Source organism: Melanerpes formicivorus, unplaced genomic scaffold (genome assembly GCF_026170545.1).
Source record: "Melanerpes formicivorus ecotype bairdi unplaced genomic scaffold, bMelFor1.0.p_v2 SCAF_14, whole genome shotgun sequence".
Classification (NCBI taxonomy): domain Eukaryota; kingdom Metazoa; phylum Chordata; class Aves; order Piciformes; family Picidae; genus Melanerpes; species Melanerpes formicivorus.
In genome coordinates, this window is record NW_027142366.1 from 15,886,250 (window position 1) to 15,907,572 (window position 21,323).

At 37.8% G+C, this 21,323-nt stretch overlaps 1 protein-coding gene across 39 annotated transcripts in view; it reads right to left on the minus strand.

Annotated features, from left to right (window-relative positions):
• Window positions 1–21,323, minus strand: part of RBFOX1 (RNA binding fox-1 homolog 1) — an 881,269-nt gene that overhangs the window by 277,242 nt on the left and 582,704 nt on the right. For 2 of the 39 annotated variants that reach the window (XM_068147192.1, XM_068147171.1), the window contains exon 1: window positions 13,280–13,702. The exons of 30 other annotated variants lie outside the window; for them this stretch is intronic. In XM_068147192.1, the coding sequence (XP_068003293.1) occupies window positions 13,280–13,423 (144 nt within the window). In that variant the 5' untranslated portion in view covers window positions 13,424–13,702. Of the gene's footprint in view, window positions 1–7,445; window positions 7,589–13,279; window positions 13,706–21,323 lie in introns of those variants that run through there. 7 more of the 39 variants (XM_068147185.1, XM_068147179.1, XM_068147208.1 and 4 more) reach the window with 6 other exon arrangements.

Here is a 21,323-nt window from a genome sequence, read left to right on the forward strand (position 1 = left end):
AAGCATCTTACCTTTTCTCAAGATTTTCCAATAGTGATGTCCCTAAGCAGAAGAAATACAACCCATGACGCTGTTTAGTAAAAAAGAAACAAATCAGCAAGATGTGTGAGCACCAGGGACAAATAAATATCAGAAATTTTATATCCCACTACAAATTTTTACTTGTGTTGCTCAGCAAACATAAACTGCACTGAAAGTTCATATCCTGTTGTTCCCACACAGACAACAACTTCTGCACATCTGAATTATAAATGCTATTATTGGAAAATCTCTCCGGTATTTCAATGACAGAAAAGTGTTACGCCGCTGCTTTACAGAACTGCCACGTTTCAGGATAATTAGTGAGTCAGCTGGGACTAGTGAATTCCTAAAGAAATTATTTTCAAAACTTTTTATAATTCCCTCAGATTTTTTCTTAATGATGAAGTTTCCTTCACAGCCTGCTTCCTTAGATGCCTCCGTAATCTAGTACTACCTCACGAGCAATGCACGTTAACAACTTTTCTTGTTGTCTACTGATCTGCTTGGCCACTTATGGCACTAGTAAAAGAGCTAATTTTCTTTAATACTTTTCCTCTACCCCATTAGGTCTTTAAGATCACATAAGCAAAACACTGAACAGCTTTGTGCTCCTTGCAAAGCTATGCAAATAACCAACATCCACCACTGTCACAGATCAGACCCTGCCTGCTCTAATGGAGCTTACTTCATAAATCTCTGCCTTAGTCTCCATAAAACAATTTCAAAGTCCATTTTCTGCTGAAAGTGAGCACAAACCACTTCTCTAATTTTAGTGCAAAGAGGCACTTAAAACTATTTTCAAGCAAACTGTGTAAGAATATGATGATGAGAGAAAATGCATATGAACTGTACAACACAGTACTCTCACAGAAAAGCTAAGGATAACATCCTTGGTGGAAGTCAATGAACTGTGCCTATCTAGTCCTGAGGAAATTCTGATCCTGGTTTTCCCTCCTGTTAAAATCCACCTCTGCCTTGCATATCAGAAAAAAAAAAAGAAGAAGCCTGTGAATGCACCATTCCCACACATGCCTTTGAAGACATCTGCCTGTTGGGTTTGGTAGTGTTCAAGCACTGGTTTGTTTGCAACAGCAGTTCCTATGAGACACACTCTACCAAACCATTTAGCAATAAGCATTATAGAAAAAAAACAAACACACACCCCAGAAAAAAACTCAAACACCAACTAAACCCACAGTTCCTTCCTCTTCCACCCCTCACTGGGTTTCTGGAAACACCTTGAAAACAAAGTTGCCTACTGACGGCATGACCCTGGCCCTGCTTCAGTATTTAGGTATCTGTATTTAAAAGTTCTTGTTTGAGTTTTCATTTGTCACGTATTTGTGAAGAGTCAAAATTGCAAGTGTAATCCCCCAAATCTCTTGAGGAGTATTTATTTACTGACACTTGAAGGGATGGATCTGAAATCCCTGATTTACGTCCACGAATTTACTGCTGCTGCACTTGCCTAGGTGAAAAAGACATGACAAAGGATTTCTAACAAGTCCTTGCACAAACATGAAGAATTTTCATCCTGTGCTAAAAACTGAATGCCTTATTGCAAAATGACATTTAAACAAACACCTGAAACATCCATTCCTTATGTACAGACAAGAGAGAGTTTAGCTCATGGTAAAATGATATTGAACAACTTTATTTCAATGGAAAACCTGTGTACATAAACCAACCACTTTACACTAACAGCATTTCACAGAATCACCAAGGTTGGAAGAGACCTCAAAGATCATCAAGTCCAACCTGTCACCACAGACCTCATGACTAAACCATGGCACCAAGAGCTAAGTCCAATCCCCTGCTGAACACCTCCAGGGATGGCGACTCCACCACCTCCCTGGGCAAAGGCCTCAAGTGTGCACATGTAAGGACCAGCTATAGATAGCTATAGCTCTCCAACTATATGCAGTGGCAGCTCATTAGCCATGAAAATACTACAAATTCTTCCTTAAACATTTGTAACAGGCAACAGAAGCTACAGAAGATCTAATTTTAGTGTTTGTTCTTCTCTAGTGTCAGGAAAAATTTCTTCTACGTTTTATTTTTGAGGCAGACCCAATCACACTCTGTGCAGCTGGAATTTTTCAGTGACATACTTCATCCAGAGAGCATAGTGGACATCAGTGTTACATAAAACACCTTTAAACAGTTGACAGGTACATTAAAACAAAACAAAAAACTTCAAAAGTAGATAATGAAAGAAGGACTCTTCCAACAGATACTCCATCTGTAGAAGAGTCAAGTCCTACTCAAGTGTTGTCTGCCTGCTTGTACAGTGGAACTTCTCTTGGCAGGGCAGTACCAAGGGCTGTCTGCCCTGACTATGAACTGTCAAGAGTAAAAGCGGTTTGAGCACCGAGTTCCCCAACTGATGCTCTTGCAACAGCATAAACTTTTAGTCAAAATTAGTTCAAGTTAATTAATACTTTTCCTGTAATCAGTAAGAGTTCATCAGTAGCCGTTTCAAGTAATGACTGAAAGAGGCTACACATTTCTCAGGTTTGTATTAGCATTCACAACTCAAGAGCATTATTTCAGGATAAAATGTATGGTGAAGTCAATTTAGTGGTGGCAAAATCAACTTAACCCATATATTCTAAACTGGAAATTCATTATAAAATAAAACTGTCTGAGATCATCCCTTTTTCTTTTAAATGGAGTATCACTTATTCAACCAAAATAAAAGCCTATTGTGCAGACACTAGACAGCTAATTACATAATGTACCTTTACAGAATTACATAATATGGGTGCAGCTTGTTTCCCTGTTTTCTGTTTGAAAAATAGATTGTTTAATAACCCATCAAAGCTATCTGTAAACCAAGGAAACAATAGAGCAGATGTTGACTGTTGTCTTGTGCCTCACAGACATAATTAAATACAATGAAACACTCACACACCCAAATAATAGAGGACAAACAAACAGAAAAATGGAACTCTATAAACATAAACCTCATTTACTGGGCACCTGTCTTCTATTAATCTGTGATATTTAAACCAGTAATGAAAATGGAAAAGAAGGTATTTGTCTGCCTTTAGACTACAGAACAAACTACAAATGAAAATTCCTCTCAGTATAAAGAAGCCTTAACTTTTGTAGAAGTAATTCCCACACAAGTGACTTTCGCAAAGCTAAGAGGGAACTAAACTATCTGTCGTAATGCAGCCAGAATAGGACAGTTACATTTTCTCTAAGCAAAAGCTATATGAATCAATGACTCCAAATGGTCCAAAAAGACAAAACCACTGTCCCTGGTGTGTAATGCAGTTTTCAGATTCCCCTGGAAAGGCAGGTTCCCTTTAACTGCAAAACGTGCTTCCTGTGATTATTTTCCACTCCCCCATCCATTTGTTGAAGAGCAATGGAAAGTCAAGATTAGATTCCCTAAATATCAAAACAAGTGTTTATTTCCTAAAGAGTGTCTCCTAACAGTGTTTAATAATCTATTTCACATACAAATTTGAGAGCTTCTTGTAAATCATCCTTCTTTATCGTCCCTTCTATAATCAAGTACAGACATATATTTTCTTTGGTAATATCAATAACGATCAACTATTTGGGTAGAATCATTATGTAAATTATGTAACCTGTCCTGCAGTTGGTACTAGGAAAAAAAGTTTCCACATAGAAAACAAAACAAAACACTTTGAAAATTAGCACTTGCATTCAGGGCAACAGAACATGGAAGCATATTTCTGCTACTAAGAAAAAAATCATCTTGACTTTAAAATGGTAAATGCCTTAATAAGTGTTATTAATTTTTTATTGCAGATAAGGAAAACAAAGTTGCTTTGTTTACTGCAAATGTATTTTGCCTGTACATTTTATTTAGTTATTTCTAGAACAGAATATAATGTGATCTGCATCTCTTTATGTTAATAAACCCACGCCAGCCTCTCTCCATAGACAACACCGTAATGTATAAATACCAAATGGAAAACAAATGGAAGTCTAATGCCACTGTGAAGCAAACCAATCAACCCTAAAACAGCTGAGATAGATCTCATCCAGTAGTTCATTCATTCTTTATAGAAAAGAAATGAAAATATTCCTAGGTGAATCAGATTAAAAAGAGAAAAAAAACAACCACCCTCAGCAGCTCTGAAAGGTTGTAAAGCACTAAATTCCTTTGATTTATGAAGGCAGCATCCACCGCACTGAGCAAAACAACTCAGCATGCCGGGACCCTTTTCCCTGAAATTCCTTTATTAACACAACCTGGCTCTGCTAGTGAACAAAAGCAGCGGTGCGGTGTGTATAAATCATTAACACTGTGCTGTGCAATGGCTGAATTTCCTGTGTGAGCTGGAAAGCCTTCCTGCACAACAGGGATTTTGGGGTTGGAATTGGCTGCTATGAAATGTACTTCATCATTCTCTGTGTTTGACGCTTCCCAATAGCTTTGTACTTTTCCTCTGCTTTCTCTCCCCCAAGCCCAGCAACTGCAATAGCAATTTATTGGATTTTATGCCTGCAAATAAAGGAAGAGAAAAGAAGGAAAGAAGCAAGCAAGCCCATTTAGAAGTAGAATCCTTCTCCCTTCATTTAAAGGTGGGTTGTGTTCAAAGAAAACTAATAATAATGAATACATTTTTGATCTTTAAAATCCATTTAGTTTACCACTTTAAAATGAACAAAGAACTGGAGTCACTCTTGGAAAAAAAATTAATTAACTATCACTAAAAGTATGACTCCTTTCCAAACAAAGTCATTTTTCATTGGAGCATTTCTTCTGCTGTTTTTAAGAGCAGGCAGAAAGGAGGGCAGTGTCTGGATATAAGGAACTCCTGCAAGTAGCTGTAGCAGTGTTTGTACCTCAGGTGTACCACCAGAGCAACAGCCAATTTCATGTGCACGTGCTCAGCGTGGCATTCCAAGTGGAGCTGGAATAGATGGCATAGCAATGGGAAAGGAAAAATAGAACACAGCTCTTGGAATTGCAATTTCTTGATCATTCCTGTCTTTTTGTAGTGACACACACTGCACTTGGATAGGGAACATCAAAGCTTATTTACCTTGCCTCAAAAGCACATGCAATACAACAGAAGGTCAATGTTGTTTATTTTCACACCATGAAATGAAATAGCCGTCTCTTATAAGACATTCTGCACTAAAATATTCCTTTTGAGGCTAGACTTAGAAAAACTAAGGAGTATGACAGAGAGTAATGCTGGAAAAGCCGTCTCAAACCATATGCTGCCCATCAGGAAAAATGACACACATTAGAAAGGTAACTAAGGATACAATCAGTCTTCCAGCTAGGCCAGAGCATGAGTTCGAATGCATCAAGCACCAGCACCACAGACACGAATTTCTCGCCATCTAAGCCCTAAATATTTAAGACACTTGGAATGCAGTTTTGCAAAAGGTGAATGAGCTGAAGTCAGAATAGGGAAACATTCCAGTGTGCCATTTTACACTTACACAGCCATCCAGCAGACTAAGGATTACAAGAATAAGCCTGCAATGCATGCAGAAGTCCCTCTGCATTACACAATAATGACATTCTGAACGGAAATAAATGAAGCCCCTGCAGTGCTATTCTGTCAGCTTTTGAAAGTAAATAACTTCGCTTCTGACAAGAGAGACATTTTTTTCCTCCTCCTGCCACAGAGCATTAATTGAGCTATGCAGCCATGTAACATCCCAGTGATAGGACTAACACATGACAAGGAGAAAAAGCTTAAGAAAGGAGGGGACACTCATGGAATATATGGGCTGCCTAGCTTCTTTTTGACCCCGTATTTTCACACTAGCTCTGTTTTGACAAGATTTTTTTCCTCTGAGAGAACTTTTAACATGTTTGGTTTTTTTGCCTCCCTCCATATCATTTACCAAAACTTCGAACAGATACTGTAAATTCACACTGTCTTATGAAAGACAGGGCCATTATGAAAATACAAGCTTGTATTTAAAAAACTTCCTGCTTGAAAACTTCTTGTTTGTGAAGAAAGTTTCTGGCCCATAATCGATACCTGACTCCTTCATTTATAGAGGGTTTATTTGCCAAGTAGAGATAATGAGGATAGCTCTGAGAGGCTATGATAAGCAAATCCAAAGAAGCAGCCTTTAAAACAACAACATCATAATAAATCTTAGTGAAAGTCAGTAAGGAATTGAGGCAAGCCATATCATAACTGTAAGCATATACACACCCCAAATACATCTGAGAAGACAGTATTAAATTTATGCACAGTTATCAAAACAAAGCAAAAAGAATAGTCAAGATGTTAGAGATGGGAAGATGAACCATTTCTGGTGGGTTTTGATATTAAGGGTCAAAACGTAAATTAAAAAGAATGGTCTAAGATGGAAGCACTTGAAATCTTATTTCTGAGCCTCTGAACATCTTAAGTATTTCAATTTTTAAAGTACCACACATTTTCTTTCCATATCTGTGGGAACAAAAAAAATATAAATCAGTGACTCACAGTGCACAAAAAATAATTCACTGAACGCTTCAGTTCTTACTACAGTATCTAATTTTGATTCTGCATGTGTTCAACACAATGAGAAAGAGCAGGATCAAAACACAGAGAGATCTCTCCACAGCTGGAGCCTGCTATAGTGCAAAAGACCAAAGGCCTAACTACAACTACTTAGAATACTATAGACATTAGATATGCTATTTTCTCTAATTAAATTCACTGGGCTGCTGCACTGACAGAGTAGGAGGGGAAGGGAAATGGAAAAGAAGTCAATGGCGCTGCACTAGGCAACTCAGAGGTAAATGAGCAATGCTAGCAAAGAAATGACAGGAGTTCCTCAGGAGAGCTGTTGTACTACACATCACACCTTAAAACTGATAAATCAATTGCACATACACCTTTAAAAAGCAGAAAAGCCCAAAGGATTCTTAGAGGGTGTTGACTACTTCCTTCTGCTAACATTATTCTAACTCTGTAAAACAGGACAATAAATTCTAGCGTCAATTTCCGTCCCTTTAATTTACACTATATATTAAAATACTTAAAAAAATACTTCAAAGAGAATTAATGTTAACATACTGAGAGTATTTATTCACCAGTTCAGAAATATGCACATTGAAAACCAAAGAAAACTTCAGTCTAGTATTGCATGGCTACTGGTCAAAAAAAAAAAAATCAATCTAAATGAACTGAATGAGATATCTGCTCGTTGCCTTGAAAATGAAAAACCCTGCTTACATAACCACCACACACTTGCCTTGGCATAAAATACCACATCGCGTTTATTTTTATATATATATATATATATTTTAAATCCAGAAAATAACCATCCATATACATACTTAGCAAATATCAATGAATAGTGACAACTTACGAATCCCTCACAACCGAAAATCCAGCCATCACTTCTCAGCTGAAGTGTTTCAAAAGCTTCAAAGAGCCCAGTTATATAAACAATTATTCTAAGCCAAAAATATTCACCTGCTTCTGCCACATGGAAGCTCCTTTGCAACTGTTCTTGCTCTTATATTCCAAAGCAGGAAGTAACCTTCTTAACTGATTCTGGTTGGTCGGGGGATTTTTGTGTTTGGGGCTGGGTTTTCTTCTTTCTTCTTCTTCTTCTTTTTTTTCCCTCCCTGGCTGGGTTTGTCTTCTTATTCCCCCCCCACCCCACCCCCCCCCCTTTCTTCTAGTACTTAGACAAGTACTTAACTAAAGCACCTCCTCTCACTATTGTTCAAGGGTCCTGACTCTGTTTGACAAGGCTGTAGTTAAATGCCCCAAACTAGCTCTTAATCAGACTGAGTATTGCTATAGCACTTGATCACTAAGCCAATTTTCATTACTCTCTAGAAAATAGCAAAACAGCTCTTGTAAGACAAAAGATATGTAAACATAGTAATCTGTTTTCCATCTGAGGTGGAGTCTCAAATGAAAGCTTCCAAGTTTACTAATGAATAGCAAATGATCTTATTTACCCCAACTAAGCTAAACAGCACATCAAGACATCATTTCGTGCTTCTGCATTAACAGCACTTCTGGATGCAACAGTGACTCTGGCACCTTTTGAGGACAGCTGAATTCATCCTCTACCATTCCCTCAGAGTGCCACACTGCCCCCTTAGGTGCAAATCCAGCCACATGATTATAGCACAGCAATTCCTTTTTTGTTTTGTTTTAAGAGGGTACTACAATATATATCTGATAAAGCACAGGTTTTTTTACCCTACACATATGAATAAACAGGCACTGTTTTTCTGGGAGCAGTGAAGCTGGTTAAATGAATCATAAAACCCTGAAAAGATTGCCTACCCTCAGTCCATCAGCTACTGGACAATTATTCAAGGCCCAGCTGTAAGAAAAACAGATGGTGAGTGAGCATCAGTAACGTGGACTTCTTTTCACTCATGCAGTCATAAGCAGGGGTTGTATGTTCTCACGTGAAAACTGCCATGAAATAGCAGACTGAGGAACAAAATCGTGCAAGGATTCCAATTTGTGAGCTAACAGATGCTTAAAATTTTCATGAGCTAAAGTCAGATTAACTTATTTTACAGGGGAGCCACAGAGCATTAGGCAAAGAAAAGCAGTGTTCTTGTGACACATTTAAACATCATAAACCATCAGTTATTGAATTTAACCAATACACCTGATCATTTGAAGATTCACTAAAGTAGAAAATGCAAAAGACACACTTTTAAAACTGTAACTGCAATGTTGGCATTCAGCAATAGACGTGCTTGTGGTCTATAAAAACAGTAAACTGGATCCAGGAATTGTTCATCCATTTAAATTCTTTACACAAATATAGCACTAAGATAATCTGTTCTAATCCTTATTCCATTATTGACACTATTGACTACATCAATTGAAAATGCTACCAAATAAATCAACGTTGAATTAAGCCATGAAGAAAGAATATGATAGAAGTCTTTCAGACTCCTATAAATCATCAGATCCAGAAGCATGACATCAGTAACTGAGCAGGGAATTCAGCTTTTCTCCATAGTCATAAAGCTGAAGGCCCAAATAAAATTACGCTAATTTACCATGTAAGCACTAATGGAATCGCTGGGGTAGAGATGGGGGCGGGGTTTGTTGGGTTTTGTTTTGTTTTCATGGTGGATTCTTTTCATCACTGATACAAGAGCTGTACCGTGAACTACTTTCTTGTTAAAGACAGAAAAGGTTGATATTGAAGTTTCAGTTCAATTGTTTTCGATCTGTGAATGTCCACTATGAGGAATTGCTCCATTTAAGAGGAATTACCCTTTGTACAAGCCACTTCACTATTTAAACCAAAGCACATCTATCACCATTAAACAGACAACATAAAAAAAAATAAAATTAAAAATAATGAGGGCAGCACTGTAGACTATGACATGAAACATTACGTGATGTTCCAAAACAACACTTGACTTTGTTACTTTATTCAGCAAACACCATCTAAATAACCCTATGTCAAGGCAAATGTGTTGCATCATAAGGAAATACCAAGGAAATATCAGTTAACACAACTGAGCCTGAGAATAAGTGATAAATCCTAATTTACTGGCACCCAAAATTGTGCTGCAAAAATTACTTTACACTGGAATTTGCTGCAAGCTTGTGGTCAGAAATTATTTCTTGCATTGTTGTGTCGTATCAAGGAGAAAAAGGAGAAAAGAGATGTAGTTAGTTGGTTCTAACACCATAAAATAGCACCGAATGGTAAGGTGCACTACAAATCCAAGCTGCCTTTTCCTGTATCTTTAAATATTGACACTAAGGAAAATTCTAACCCCAAAACATCTACGCTTTCCCCAAGTGTCTCTGTCTTCATAATGACGCAGTAAAAACTTTGAAATCAAAACTGCATTACCTCCTCCAGTTTGTTGCTACTACTAATACAGTCATTTTGGTTTTAATGTTGACTGAAAACTCCTTCTGGTTTCTAAAGTTAGAAACATATTAGTGAGAAAACATCCAATTCATTTTGGACCATTTTGAATAGCTTAACTAAGTCAAAAGCATCTTTCTTTGTTTTTCTCCCTTGGCTTTCTCAAGTTAGTATCTTATTGACAGGTTATTTATAATGTGAACTAGGCCTCTGTACTTCATTTATTTCCAGCTTTATTCTCAACAGTTAGGCTGCAAATGTTTATAGGTAAAACATCCTGTATGTACAAACTGTTGTTTAAAAAGTAAGATCAGCTCCTCACTTAGCTATTAAAACATCATATATGTACTTAATCTGGAAGGCATCAGAGCAAATACTTAAGTTTCTAACTCTCGATAAAGTAGTAAAGCATTTCTGTGGGTACACTGTGGAAAACAATTTATCCATTTATACTAAACAAACTGACCCAGCAGTGTTAGTTTAACAAATAAATAATAGCCAATTAAAAATGACTACCAAAACACAGCCTTTGCCAAATGATTATTACAGCTCCACAGAAAACAATCATCTGCATGGCTACATAAATATTTATTGACAGGAAGATTGGGTTGTCCATCTTGAGAAGAATGTGATGCCTTTTACAGTCTTTCAAGGAAGATGTATATAACCAGTGCTAAAACTCACCAGCATAATCAGCAGATGCACACAAAATTACAGAATAGATTAATTCCTGGATTCTAAACACATAGTAAAGTTTAACAACTGAGAGCAAGCTCAGTTGTAATACAGATGTCTGAATTCATTTTAATAGAGGTGGAAGTAAGCAGACATAGCTGAAGTGGAATTTTTAGAGGGGGGGAAAAAAAAAAAACCCAAACTCAGTAGGTTCCTGTAATGTCTATATACTGTTGGTTGCAGGATCCACAGGCAGGGGGGAATCACTAGTTATTAAGTTGCCAGATAAAGCTTTTAGGTTACCAGTATTTAAGATCAATACACAACTTTATAGAGTGAGAAAGACATTTACAGTTTCACTGAAATAGTGATATTTGCACTACACATACAAAAACATATCAGATATGGGAATCCAGAAGAAGAAAAACCCACAAAAAGCAAGTAGACTGTCGCGTTAGAAGTTTATTCATGTTTTTCAACAATATGAAACACTTCTTATTCTTTCCTATTTAAAACTAGAACCATGTTACGTTCGCTTTGGAAGTAATGCCACCACAAGTCTATCTTTCTGCCTGAATAATATTGAGGTAAAGTAATATTGTTTCTAGAGGAATACTTAACCAAAGAAATTAAATAAAAAAAATATATCTCAATTAGGGTGACAACTATCTAACTCTCTAGAAATCCAGAATGACTAAAATCCCAACCAGCGACCAAAAGAAGCAACAAGCACAGCATTTTGAACCTGCACAATTATCAGCAGGAATTCAGAGGACTTTTAAACTTACACATAACTGTGATTAGTAGAGACAGAATGATTCTAACCTGACAATAGGATTAATCAGACAAGAAAGCTAACATTGAAAAAAAAAAATAGGAAAAGGGATCCTTTCAGTGTGGCAGTTAATCCACTTAAAGAGTTAAAAATTATCCACTAGATATAGCACTTTGTAAAGTGCATTAGCAATCACTTCTCATCTTTCTCTCAAATGGAATAGATGGAATTGAATTCACTGTTTTAAAGTAATCATTATGGTTGCACAGTTTCTTAAACGTTAAAGCAGTGCCATACTATAGATGTGTTTGCATAATGATACTGCAATAGCTCACATAGGAAGGTTATTGTAGCACCTAACCTCACCTTTATGTTACTCTTTATCAGCTCCTTGCGTGGCCATGTTGACCTCTCACCTTAATTCACATTTTTCTTTTCAAAAACTGGATCTTTAACATACAAACTCAAAAGAACAAATCCAACGAAATGCAAGACTTCATTTTGCATACAATCATTAAGTGCACAAGTCACACTGGACCATTCAAGCTGATCTATAAATTTCCAAAATGTATCCAGAATACAGAACTACTAAGAACATACATTTCAGTTATGACATGCAATTCATGTAAATATTAAAGACATCACATTTATTTGATGCAAATTTTAATTGCAGGCATATGAATCCCTCCCACATACATGTATAATCTAGGGCGTATACAGGAATCTTTTATTATGCACTCCCAGCTGTAAGTCAGAAATGGTTTATACTACACTTTTGAAGCAAAAAGGGCTGCAAAAGGCTTTATGCCCTGCAAATACTTGAGTTCTGTTCTCTCAACAGTAACAGAAAACAAATATTCTGAAATAAAAAGCAGCTCTAAATCTATTACCTTTAATCTTTAGGAACAAACAGAAATGCTGTCAAACATCATTCAGGCATTTGTAAATACAGAAATAAAGTTAGAGGTGTTTCAGGGAAGTCAATATGCATATAAACTACTGTAGTGGAACTTGGAAGAAATATCCTTATTTCCCCCAGTAGGCACAAGAATATTTTTTTCTCCCCAGAAGTTTCAGCAAAAAGTAACAGAATAAACAGGGTTAATAATTTTTTTACGTGATAACATATTTCTGTCTTGGCTTCAGATACTACATGACTCTCTATAATGGTGGACTCAGTTATAAAAATAGAGAAGTAGAATGCGAATATAATTCCAAACCACAATTTATTCATTTTTTTAAGAAATCCATGTGCTATTATTTCATGTGATAAGAGAGAGAGGCTTCCAAATAGTAAAGAAATTAGGGAAAGGGGTGGAAATATTTTAAAACACCCCGAGGAGCAAAAAAGCACACGAAATGAATTTAAAAACATATAATCTTAAAACTGGATTAGAAACTGGTATTGTTTTGCTGATATCAGAACCTTCTTTTTCAAAACCCATTCTAATACACTTCAGTGACAAGTATGAAGTCTGCACAGATACAGCTTTAGAAATCTCTTTTTTCTTTTCCTTCTGCAAACTAAAAAAAAATCAGCTTGATTTTAATCAGCAGCATGTTTCAACACAGACTTAAAATTCCTGGCTTCAAAGAAAGCTTAAGCAAAATTGCCAATGGGCACATTTACATTAGAAGTATAATTTATGCCTGCAAGTGAATAGAGAGCAGTCCTTTATGGCTGAAACTCTGCTACAGTATCCACGAGAAATGCAGGCAAAGTACTATGCTAAATATCTATAAACAGCACCAATAAAGACATGGGGGGGAGAGGGGGAAGCAGCTATGCAAAAGCTTTATGCTTTGTTAAAACATATTTTCTATTCACTCTCACCATTCCTAAGTACAGGCACAACGTGCACTCCACACAGTGGGAGACATTTCCACAGCCTATTCACACAAAAAAATACCTCCAAGATTACAAATCCCCCAAACGATGCTGACAAAGCAGGCACTATAGGAAAAGAAAAAGTTAAGGAAACTTACCTGCTGTAAGTACATAAAAGTCAAGGCACAGGAGAGCTGGGGACACATGCCCACATTCGGCAGTGCCACGCAGGTTGCACCCGTAAGGGGATGCTGCATGGTGTTGCTCTGAAGTCTACGTAGAACAAGTGAGGGGGCTTGCATGCAAGCACGTTTGCCCTATCTTGTCACTATGCTTTTTTCCTTCTGATTATTTAAGTAAGAAACGGTATTTCTTGAATGCCTGTTTTTCCCCAGCGCTAGATCTCTACATTCATTTGTCAGCTAAGGCAACTTGGTAGATTTAAACTACGAATTTTTAACAGAGAGGAAAAAAAGAAGACACAGCCTGCAGCCTATTGATGAGCAAATGGAACTTCCTCAATGACAGAGAGAGCTGAAGCTTGTCTCACAACAGTAGCTGCTGACTAGTAGAGAGAGAGAGAGATTGACTCAGTGAGGCTCAGTCGGCTGGTGCTGATGCTGCACAGCTTCTCATTTGTCAAATGGGTCCTAGGGCAGGGTCTTTACCACTCACCAAAATTCAAATACTGCATTTTAAAAATCCCTGGAGAGGATAGGGAAGGAGAGAAAGTGAGCGTGCTGCATCACAGGCATCCATGAGATCTGGGCAATTAGTGTCATTGCCCAGCGGGGACTGAATGCCTGTTATGATTCCGCACGCACACATACACACTCACACACGCACTTTTTTTTTTTTCCCCTCCCCTCCCAGGACTCACACCTGACATAAAAAGGGCTTTCCCCTTCCAAGAACAAAAGTATGAAACAAAAAGTGAGGATGGGAAAGAATCTTGGCTAGCCAAGAGGATTCCTGCAAATACACAGTACTGTCAGGAAAGGAGCTTTTTTAAAATAGAAATTAATTTTCTATCTACGTTTCATTCACCATCTAGCTTCCCAGAGAAGCCTGTAACAGCATTACAGTGAAACTGTGAAATATTTGTTAACCACTGCAGCAGAAACACCAGGAATGAAATAAGATTCTCTGGCACACTGTCTCTACTTTACTGGGGGAGGGGAGCAGGCTTGGATAAAGGCTGTATCTTAAAACTGGTCTAAACCCCGTCTCATCTAAAATTACAAATCTGTTTGACAGCTAGTCAATCCATTACAGGGGACTGCCCTATCAGGTTACATGGAAAAATTACATTTGCAATTTTCACAATTTAATGTTTACTTTTCTTACTTTTGAGAGTGATACCTCAAATTAGTATTCCACTCTTGTAGGCTTTTTCCTCCCCCCCCCCTTCCCCCCACTCCCGACCCCCCCTTTATTTTATGGAGTAATAATTATTCATTAGTAGATCTAGTTAGTCTTTATGTAATAAAGTAGGATGTGACCTGCAAATCAAATAATTTATATTACAGCTTGTCCTTGAGGTACTATATTACAGGTCTCCCTCTCTTATTTTTTTTTTTTCTTAGATAGAACTCAAGTATAACAGAATATACCACTATTTTTAATTAGAATTTGACAAATGAATAAAGTATTAATCCTCCAGGAAAGAAGGTCAAACCTCAAAGCACCACCTGAGGTTTTGAAGGGGCTCCTTTCAAAAAGACTCTGCAGAAGATTCTAAAATTACCTATTTTATAGGATATTTAACTCCCATGAAAAAAACACATCTTGGATCAAGAGTTTAACATTAACAGAAATAAACAAACAACCCACATACAAGAGAAGTCAACAACACAATTGGTTTGATGTTACCCTTAAAAGCAAATACTAGTCCCCACTTAGCTGGAAACAGATACAAAAGATGTCCCTGCAACTCAGGCACTGTATGGGGGAAAAAAAGCAAAACATTCTTTTTCTTTCTTCATGAGCGCACACATACCTGCACCCACACAAGCTTCAGAGACTGATTTAGATCCACTAAGTCTTCATGCAAAACCCCCAAAAATTTCCAGCAGAATCAGTTGGTATGTGATTTTCTCTCTCAAAAGCAATCAATATGACAAAACCAACGCATTTAGGACTCAGCAATCAGCACCAGAACACTCATTCAACACTGGGATTGTTTTCTGGCGTAGGAAACAGCCATGTTTTTCTGGTTTGCCATAGACTGGTCTCCTAGAACAGCCCAGACAGGGTAATCTGTAACTTGTGCTGTGCTATACCACCAGGAAGAAAACAACAAACCGACCCCAAACAACTAACAAAAATAAACAATAATAATAATAAAAAACCCCCACAAAACAACAAAACCCCAACCAACTGAAAAACCCACACATGCCACAGAGCAAGAGGAAGTGAGGAGAAAGGAGCTCTCTCTATATCCTTTCTCCTTTTTTTCATTCTTTTTCTCTGCCTTAAAGCAGTCTCCTGCTCTGACAGGAGGATGTCATGCTTTGCTTTTTTTCCCCCTTTTTCTTTTTTTTTGTTGTTTTTTTTTTTTTCCCCTAGCACAGAAAGGCTGTTATTCTGCAAATGCCCTAAGCTGATAGATTTTTTTTTCCCTTCAGCTCATTTTCATATGAAATACTATAAATAATACATGGAACTTTAATAAGACCTTATCAGAATGTTTAATGAAAAACAAATACGTTATGTAAGGAGGCAAATAACCAACTCGTTCCACATTATGTCAAAATCAAAGGCAGCACACTTCCTAGCCAAACAGTTTGGAACTATATAAGTCTATCCAATTTCCCAAAGTGACGTTCTGGAACGTGGTGATGGTCAAGCAAAGTTTCTTCTGTCTATTGCACTATTTCACAGCTAAAAGGATAGCCATAAAACAGATTAAACTCTTAAAAGCAGTGCACTGAACAATTACTTCAAGAGAATTTAGAGGTGGGAATGTAGCTAATATTAATGGCAGAAGTAAGTTTCTCACTGGTCTTTCATCCTTAATTTTCATGTTTCACAGAGCAAGAAAAATATGACCCACACATACAATGAATTCCATATATTTCTGTTAGTATTAAAACAAGAACATCAGTGTTTTAACTATCTAAACCACTGACACACAGAGAAGCAACAGAGAAACATACATAATTCAGCAATGCAAGAGACCTAGAAAAGAAATAGAATTCTTTAACTTGATATAGGCTGCTTCAAGAGATGCCGGGGAAAGACATGACCAATTTTCACCCTTTCCAAGGATAACTTGTCATTAGGTCTCAAATGAAAAAAAACAAACAAGGTAACACAAATGTGCTTTATTTTTGCACAAATAAAATCGATGTTTCTTCTTTAAAGCCATTTCCTTGTTTGTACACACTCTCCTACCAAACCCAACCCATTAATCACAACCACATTCCAAGTTATGGCTATATATACAGCAAGCGCCACCACAAAGTTGCCAGAGGTACATGAATGACTGTAGACACTCTGACCTTCTATCCTCAGGCACAGTAACAGCTGTGTTGTAAATACAATGCAATTTCACACAGCAGCATATGCCCCATCAATATTTCATCTGCAAATTATTAATAACTTGATTTTTTTTTCCTTATTCTCTACAAATCAATGTGTGCAACTGCAAAACTCACTTTACCTACATCATCTTCCAGTTCCCTCAGTGCTGCTGTTGGTAACTCACCTCAGGTATCCCACACTCTGTTGCTGATATTATCAATTAGGTATCAACTAACAACGACAAACCTGTTTCAAAACAAGAGGATGATACCAACCTACACAATCCCAATCGGCCTCTGTGGGAGTTCAGTTAGAAAGGTAGTTCTTCCACAATGATAACAGAACCATCTGAGGTGCAATGCCTACCCCTCTCCCACCTGTTTGGATTGTCCCTGTCACTGCATCTAGCCCATGCAGAGAACCTGCAGACAGTCAGCTTCTTCCCCCATCCGGTAAGACTGCCATTTGAAAAATACCAACAACAATGTGCTGAACAATCCTGAAGATGCAAATAAAACCAAGGAACCTCTGAAACAGAGCAAAAGGACCCAGCAGTCTTTCTCACACAGCTGACATGCAAATATATAACACATTCCGCTGAAAACCATCCACTCGGTTTGTTGCAAACTAGTAGTCAGCTCCTACTTCTCAGAACTTAAATTCCCATTTCACATTTACAAACACTCAGCCTAAAAGTTAACTTTCAGAATTATCACAGCAGACTGCCTAATCAGTGAAACCTTTTCCATCAAATGAAAGAAAGATCTCAATGAGATCAGCTGCAAGACCACATCATTTTACACATCAAACTTGTCTGAGGTGTGCCCTACCCTAAGAAGTTTACAGCATTTTGAAGACTGTATGCCTCCAGACATCAGGCATTTATTAATATAATATTATAACAATAATAACCACAACTACACATTGAATTATCCATGTGATTAATACATTTCCTTTGCAACTTTATACAATTGTTGATGTGGCATAAAAATAATTCAGGCAAGCGGTACAGAAGCTACTGCTGGTGCAGCCTTTTCACTCAAGGCTGCTTTTCTAGCAACACAGGAGAAAAATAGCTCCCAGGACTTCAAATCAGGAAATGCAGCATATTATGAGCTTAAAAATAGAATACTTCATTTACACATTTTAACAAATTAGTAGCAATCATTACTATCTTTGCCTTTACTCCACACAGCATTCTATTTTCTTAGGTGTGTGTGTTATGGGCTTTTCTTTAATAACCTAGGGAAATATCACTGATGTTTTTAAGTATTTTGCTTTGCCAAGAAGACTGAATAAAAAAAAAGGCTTTCCTTCTCTTCTTTTCAATTAATGGGCATCGTCTCATGCTTCCAGTGGCATTTTCTTGTCATGAAAAGCCCAAATTCTAATTTAAGGTTTCTGTTAAGATTGCTCTTCTTACTAGGTCTTTGCACAATGATCAAGACATTAGAGGCTCATGCTTACCTCAGGCAAGTAAGAATCACTAATTTTCTGTTTCTATTAAGCACTGCGTTACGTCCATTGACTTCTCCAGTGTTTCATACCCAGTGTCTTACAAAGACTTTGTAGTACAGTTAACCTCTTCAGCACCACTTAGTTCATAGTTCATAAGCATTCAACATTAACTCAGTTTTTGCAACACAAACAGCCAAGAGCCCTTATTCCCACCATCGTGTTCAGGAGGGGGGAAGGTAACAAAACGAATAAATAAAGTAAAACGTTCAGCACTTAAAGAGTGACAGACACCTCCAAGCAGAAGATATATGTTCCTTGCCAGGCCTTATTTTCCTGAACTCCAGTATCTATTCTGTAGAAAGCAAGGGGACTGGGGGACGGCAGAGGGGCATGGGGGTGGGAAGAAGACAGCCCCAACGACCTGATTCTGGCTCAGGTCTGGGTGAGTCGGCAGCAGTGATTTGTGAAGAGATGGGCTGCTTTCCTGGGGAGTGCTCGGCGCGGGCAGCAAGGGCTGCATGCCGGCGCGGGAGCCCTCCCTCCCCCGTTAGCCGCTGGTCTCTCTGCCCGCGGTCCCGGCGGCCCCGCACGCCGCTGTACCGGGGACTCCATCTAGCGGGGACGCGGCTCACATCAGCCGCCGCACAGCTTCCCGTCGACCGACCCGCCGCTGTGCCCAGCTGATCCCGGCAACGCCGTTCGCACATCAAGGGCGATGAATGAATGAATGAAAGAACTGCTAAGATTAATTGCAAGACTACCTGCCTGGATATCCTGTCGAGAGACACAGAAGAAAATGCCAAGCCTTTTACAGCCACAGGATTTCCTTATTAAAAGTTGTTCATAATCTAAATAACATTCGATATCTGATTGGACCTACTGGCCTTAACAATGAGAAGCTATTAATTAATGTAAGAGAAAAATTAATATGAATATTGATCTTAATCTGAGTACTCTGCATAATGATGGCAAATTCAAACAATGATTGGAAAACTTTCTAAAATGTACAGTGGTTGACTAGCCAGCAGAAAGACTTGAATCCAAGTTTTGTGTGAACTGCTTTCTGAAGGGAAAAAAATCCAAACAAACATACAAACAAAACAACAACAAAGCTCCAAAACTCTCTCGGCTGGACACACAACACAGTTAAAGGCTTTTGGGTTTGCCTTATGTTTTTCCACTTGTTTTAGAGATCACATAGTTTTTGAGTGTAGTTTGTTTGTTTGCTTCTGTTTATTTTAGCGAAGTGTTGCCTATCAATATTTTGCCAGAATTTTAAAACAGATTTCCTGAAGGGAAAAAAACAATAATATGTGGAAAGTTTTTTTTGTTATTTTTTGGTTTGGTTTTGGGTTCTTTTTCTAAGTTTTTTTGCCTTCCCCCCCCCCCCCCCCCCTTTATTTCCTAAAATCAAACCTTTAAGAAAATTTTGAATCCAATGGTTAACTCTATCTGCAGCCCTCTGTACACAATATTGATCAAATACGTGAAGCTGGACTTCCGAATGGTAGACAGGAACAAGGAAGCGCAAGAAGGAAAATCCTGAGGGCAAACTTGTCAGCATGTACTGTGTTCAAGTCCAGAAAGAGTTTGGGGTTTTTTTTCCCCTTTACCATTTTAGCATGAAATCAACAGGGAATGCATAATTTTTTTAGATGTGTCTGAGGCTGCACAGCAAATAGTCACCAATACGATTTTCAGCTGCCACACAATCTGGCATCACGCCTTTCTGCTCCACAGCTCCCAGTTGCATTCAGCCCATTGTCGATGCGATGCCACTTTTTGGCTCCTTGCCAATCTGTTTTCGTAATTACTGTCATATAAACTGATATTTCAGAACTAGAAACCATGTTGCTGTGAGATAAGCCCATTGGAGTTACCCTCTGTACTGTGTTAAAGCAGTCTATTGACTTGTTACTTGAAAATCTAAATGTTCCATCAACATTTCCTGCGATACATAAAAGGATACTATGGTTTTGGGGTTGGGTTTTTTTTTGAGCACAAGACAAGGAATTGCAATTAAATATAATCAAGATTATGAAAATGCTTGCTTTTTCTCATTGTAATGCTACTTTCAGAGTTTTTAGGTCTTTTTATTTTTTTACCATCACAGAAGAAAACAGTGTCCTTGAATAAAGTATTTACATTAATAAGTTTTGGCAGGCATCATTTTAATGTGTAAAATACCCAAAGAAGTGGTTTCTCCTATCCAAATTATCCATTAGCACAACAAGGCTATCCTAAATTACATCATTACATATGTCAACTGAAGTACAAAGATTTTTGGTGGGATGAAGGGCAGCTTTATTCTTATAGAAATTGAACGAAATCAAAGGTGACTTAGAAGACATGTGGCATCCAGGCTCAGGCAACATCCTATCATCAACTTAACCCATTAACACACCCAGAGGCAATGGCAAAGAAGCCAACACAAATGCCAGTGGAGCGTGCCAAAAAGCCAGATGCCATCACTGGAAAGTAATTTCCCCAGGTTGGCATCTGGGCCTTCTGCCTGTCATATGAGGAAGAGAAAAAGCTGGGCAATCATGGCTATTTTGGGGTGTGTATAGAACACATTTCCCTCTCTTTATAGCAGTGTTGTTGGCTAACTTGTATGGGGCATCTTAGCAAGGAACCCGGTACATCTAAAAACACTTATCTATTCAAATTTGTGCTTTTGGGCAGGATGGAATAGAAAAAAAGGGGAAGGGGACAGGGAAGAAGGCAGAAGAATGCACAGCAAAGTAAAAACTGAAGTAATGCATACTAGGATTACAAAAAGAAATGCTTACCTTTCATACTTCTTACACTGATTTGCCTATTTTGGTATTTTCAATAGTGAAGCTTCAATATTTTCTCTAACTCTCCCTAAGTCAGATCTCCTCTGTAAATCAAACAAATTCTTGAGGTGGTCTCTTTGCAAAGACATTTTCATAGCAGGTTCAAAGAAGAAACATCAAACAAATTTATTTTTTAAAACTTAAACTGAATTCTTTCATATTATTCTGTTATACCTGGAAAATACGTCAATATATGTATCCAAACAGTATCTGATTACTGCTGTTTAAATTGTTGGAATCATTTCTGGCCCTCTTATCAGTAAGCAGACTTTTCTTAATAGGCCTAACCATTCTAAGCTTTTAGAAAAAGTGCCTGCCATAATTTGAGTGGCCTCCAGTGACAGCAGGACCATTGGAAACTACATACTGTACCTAGTAA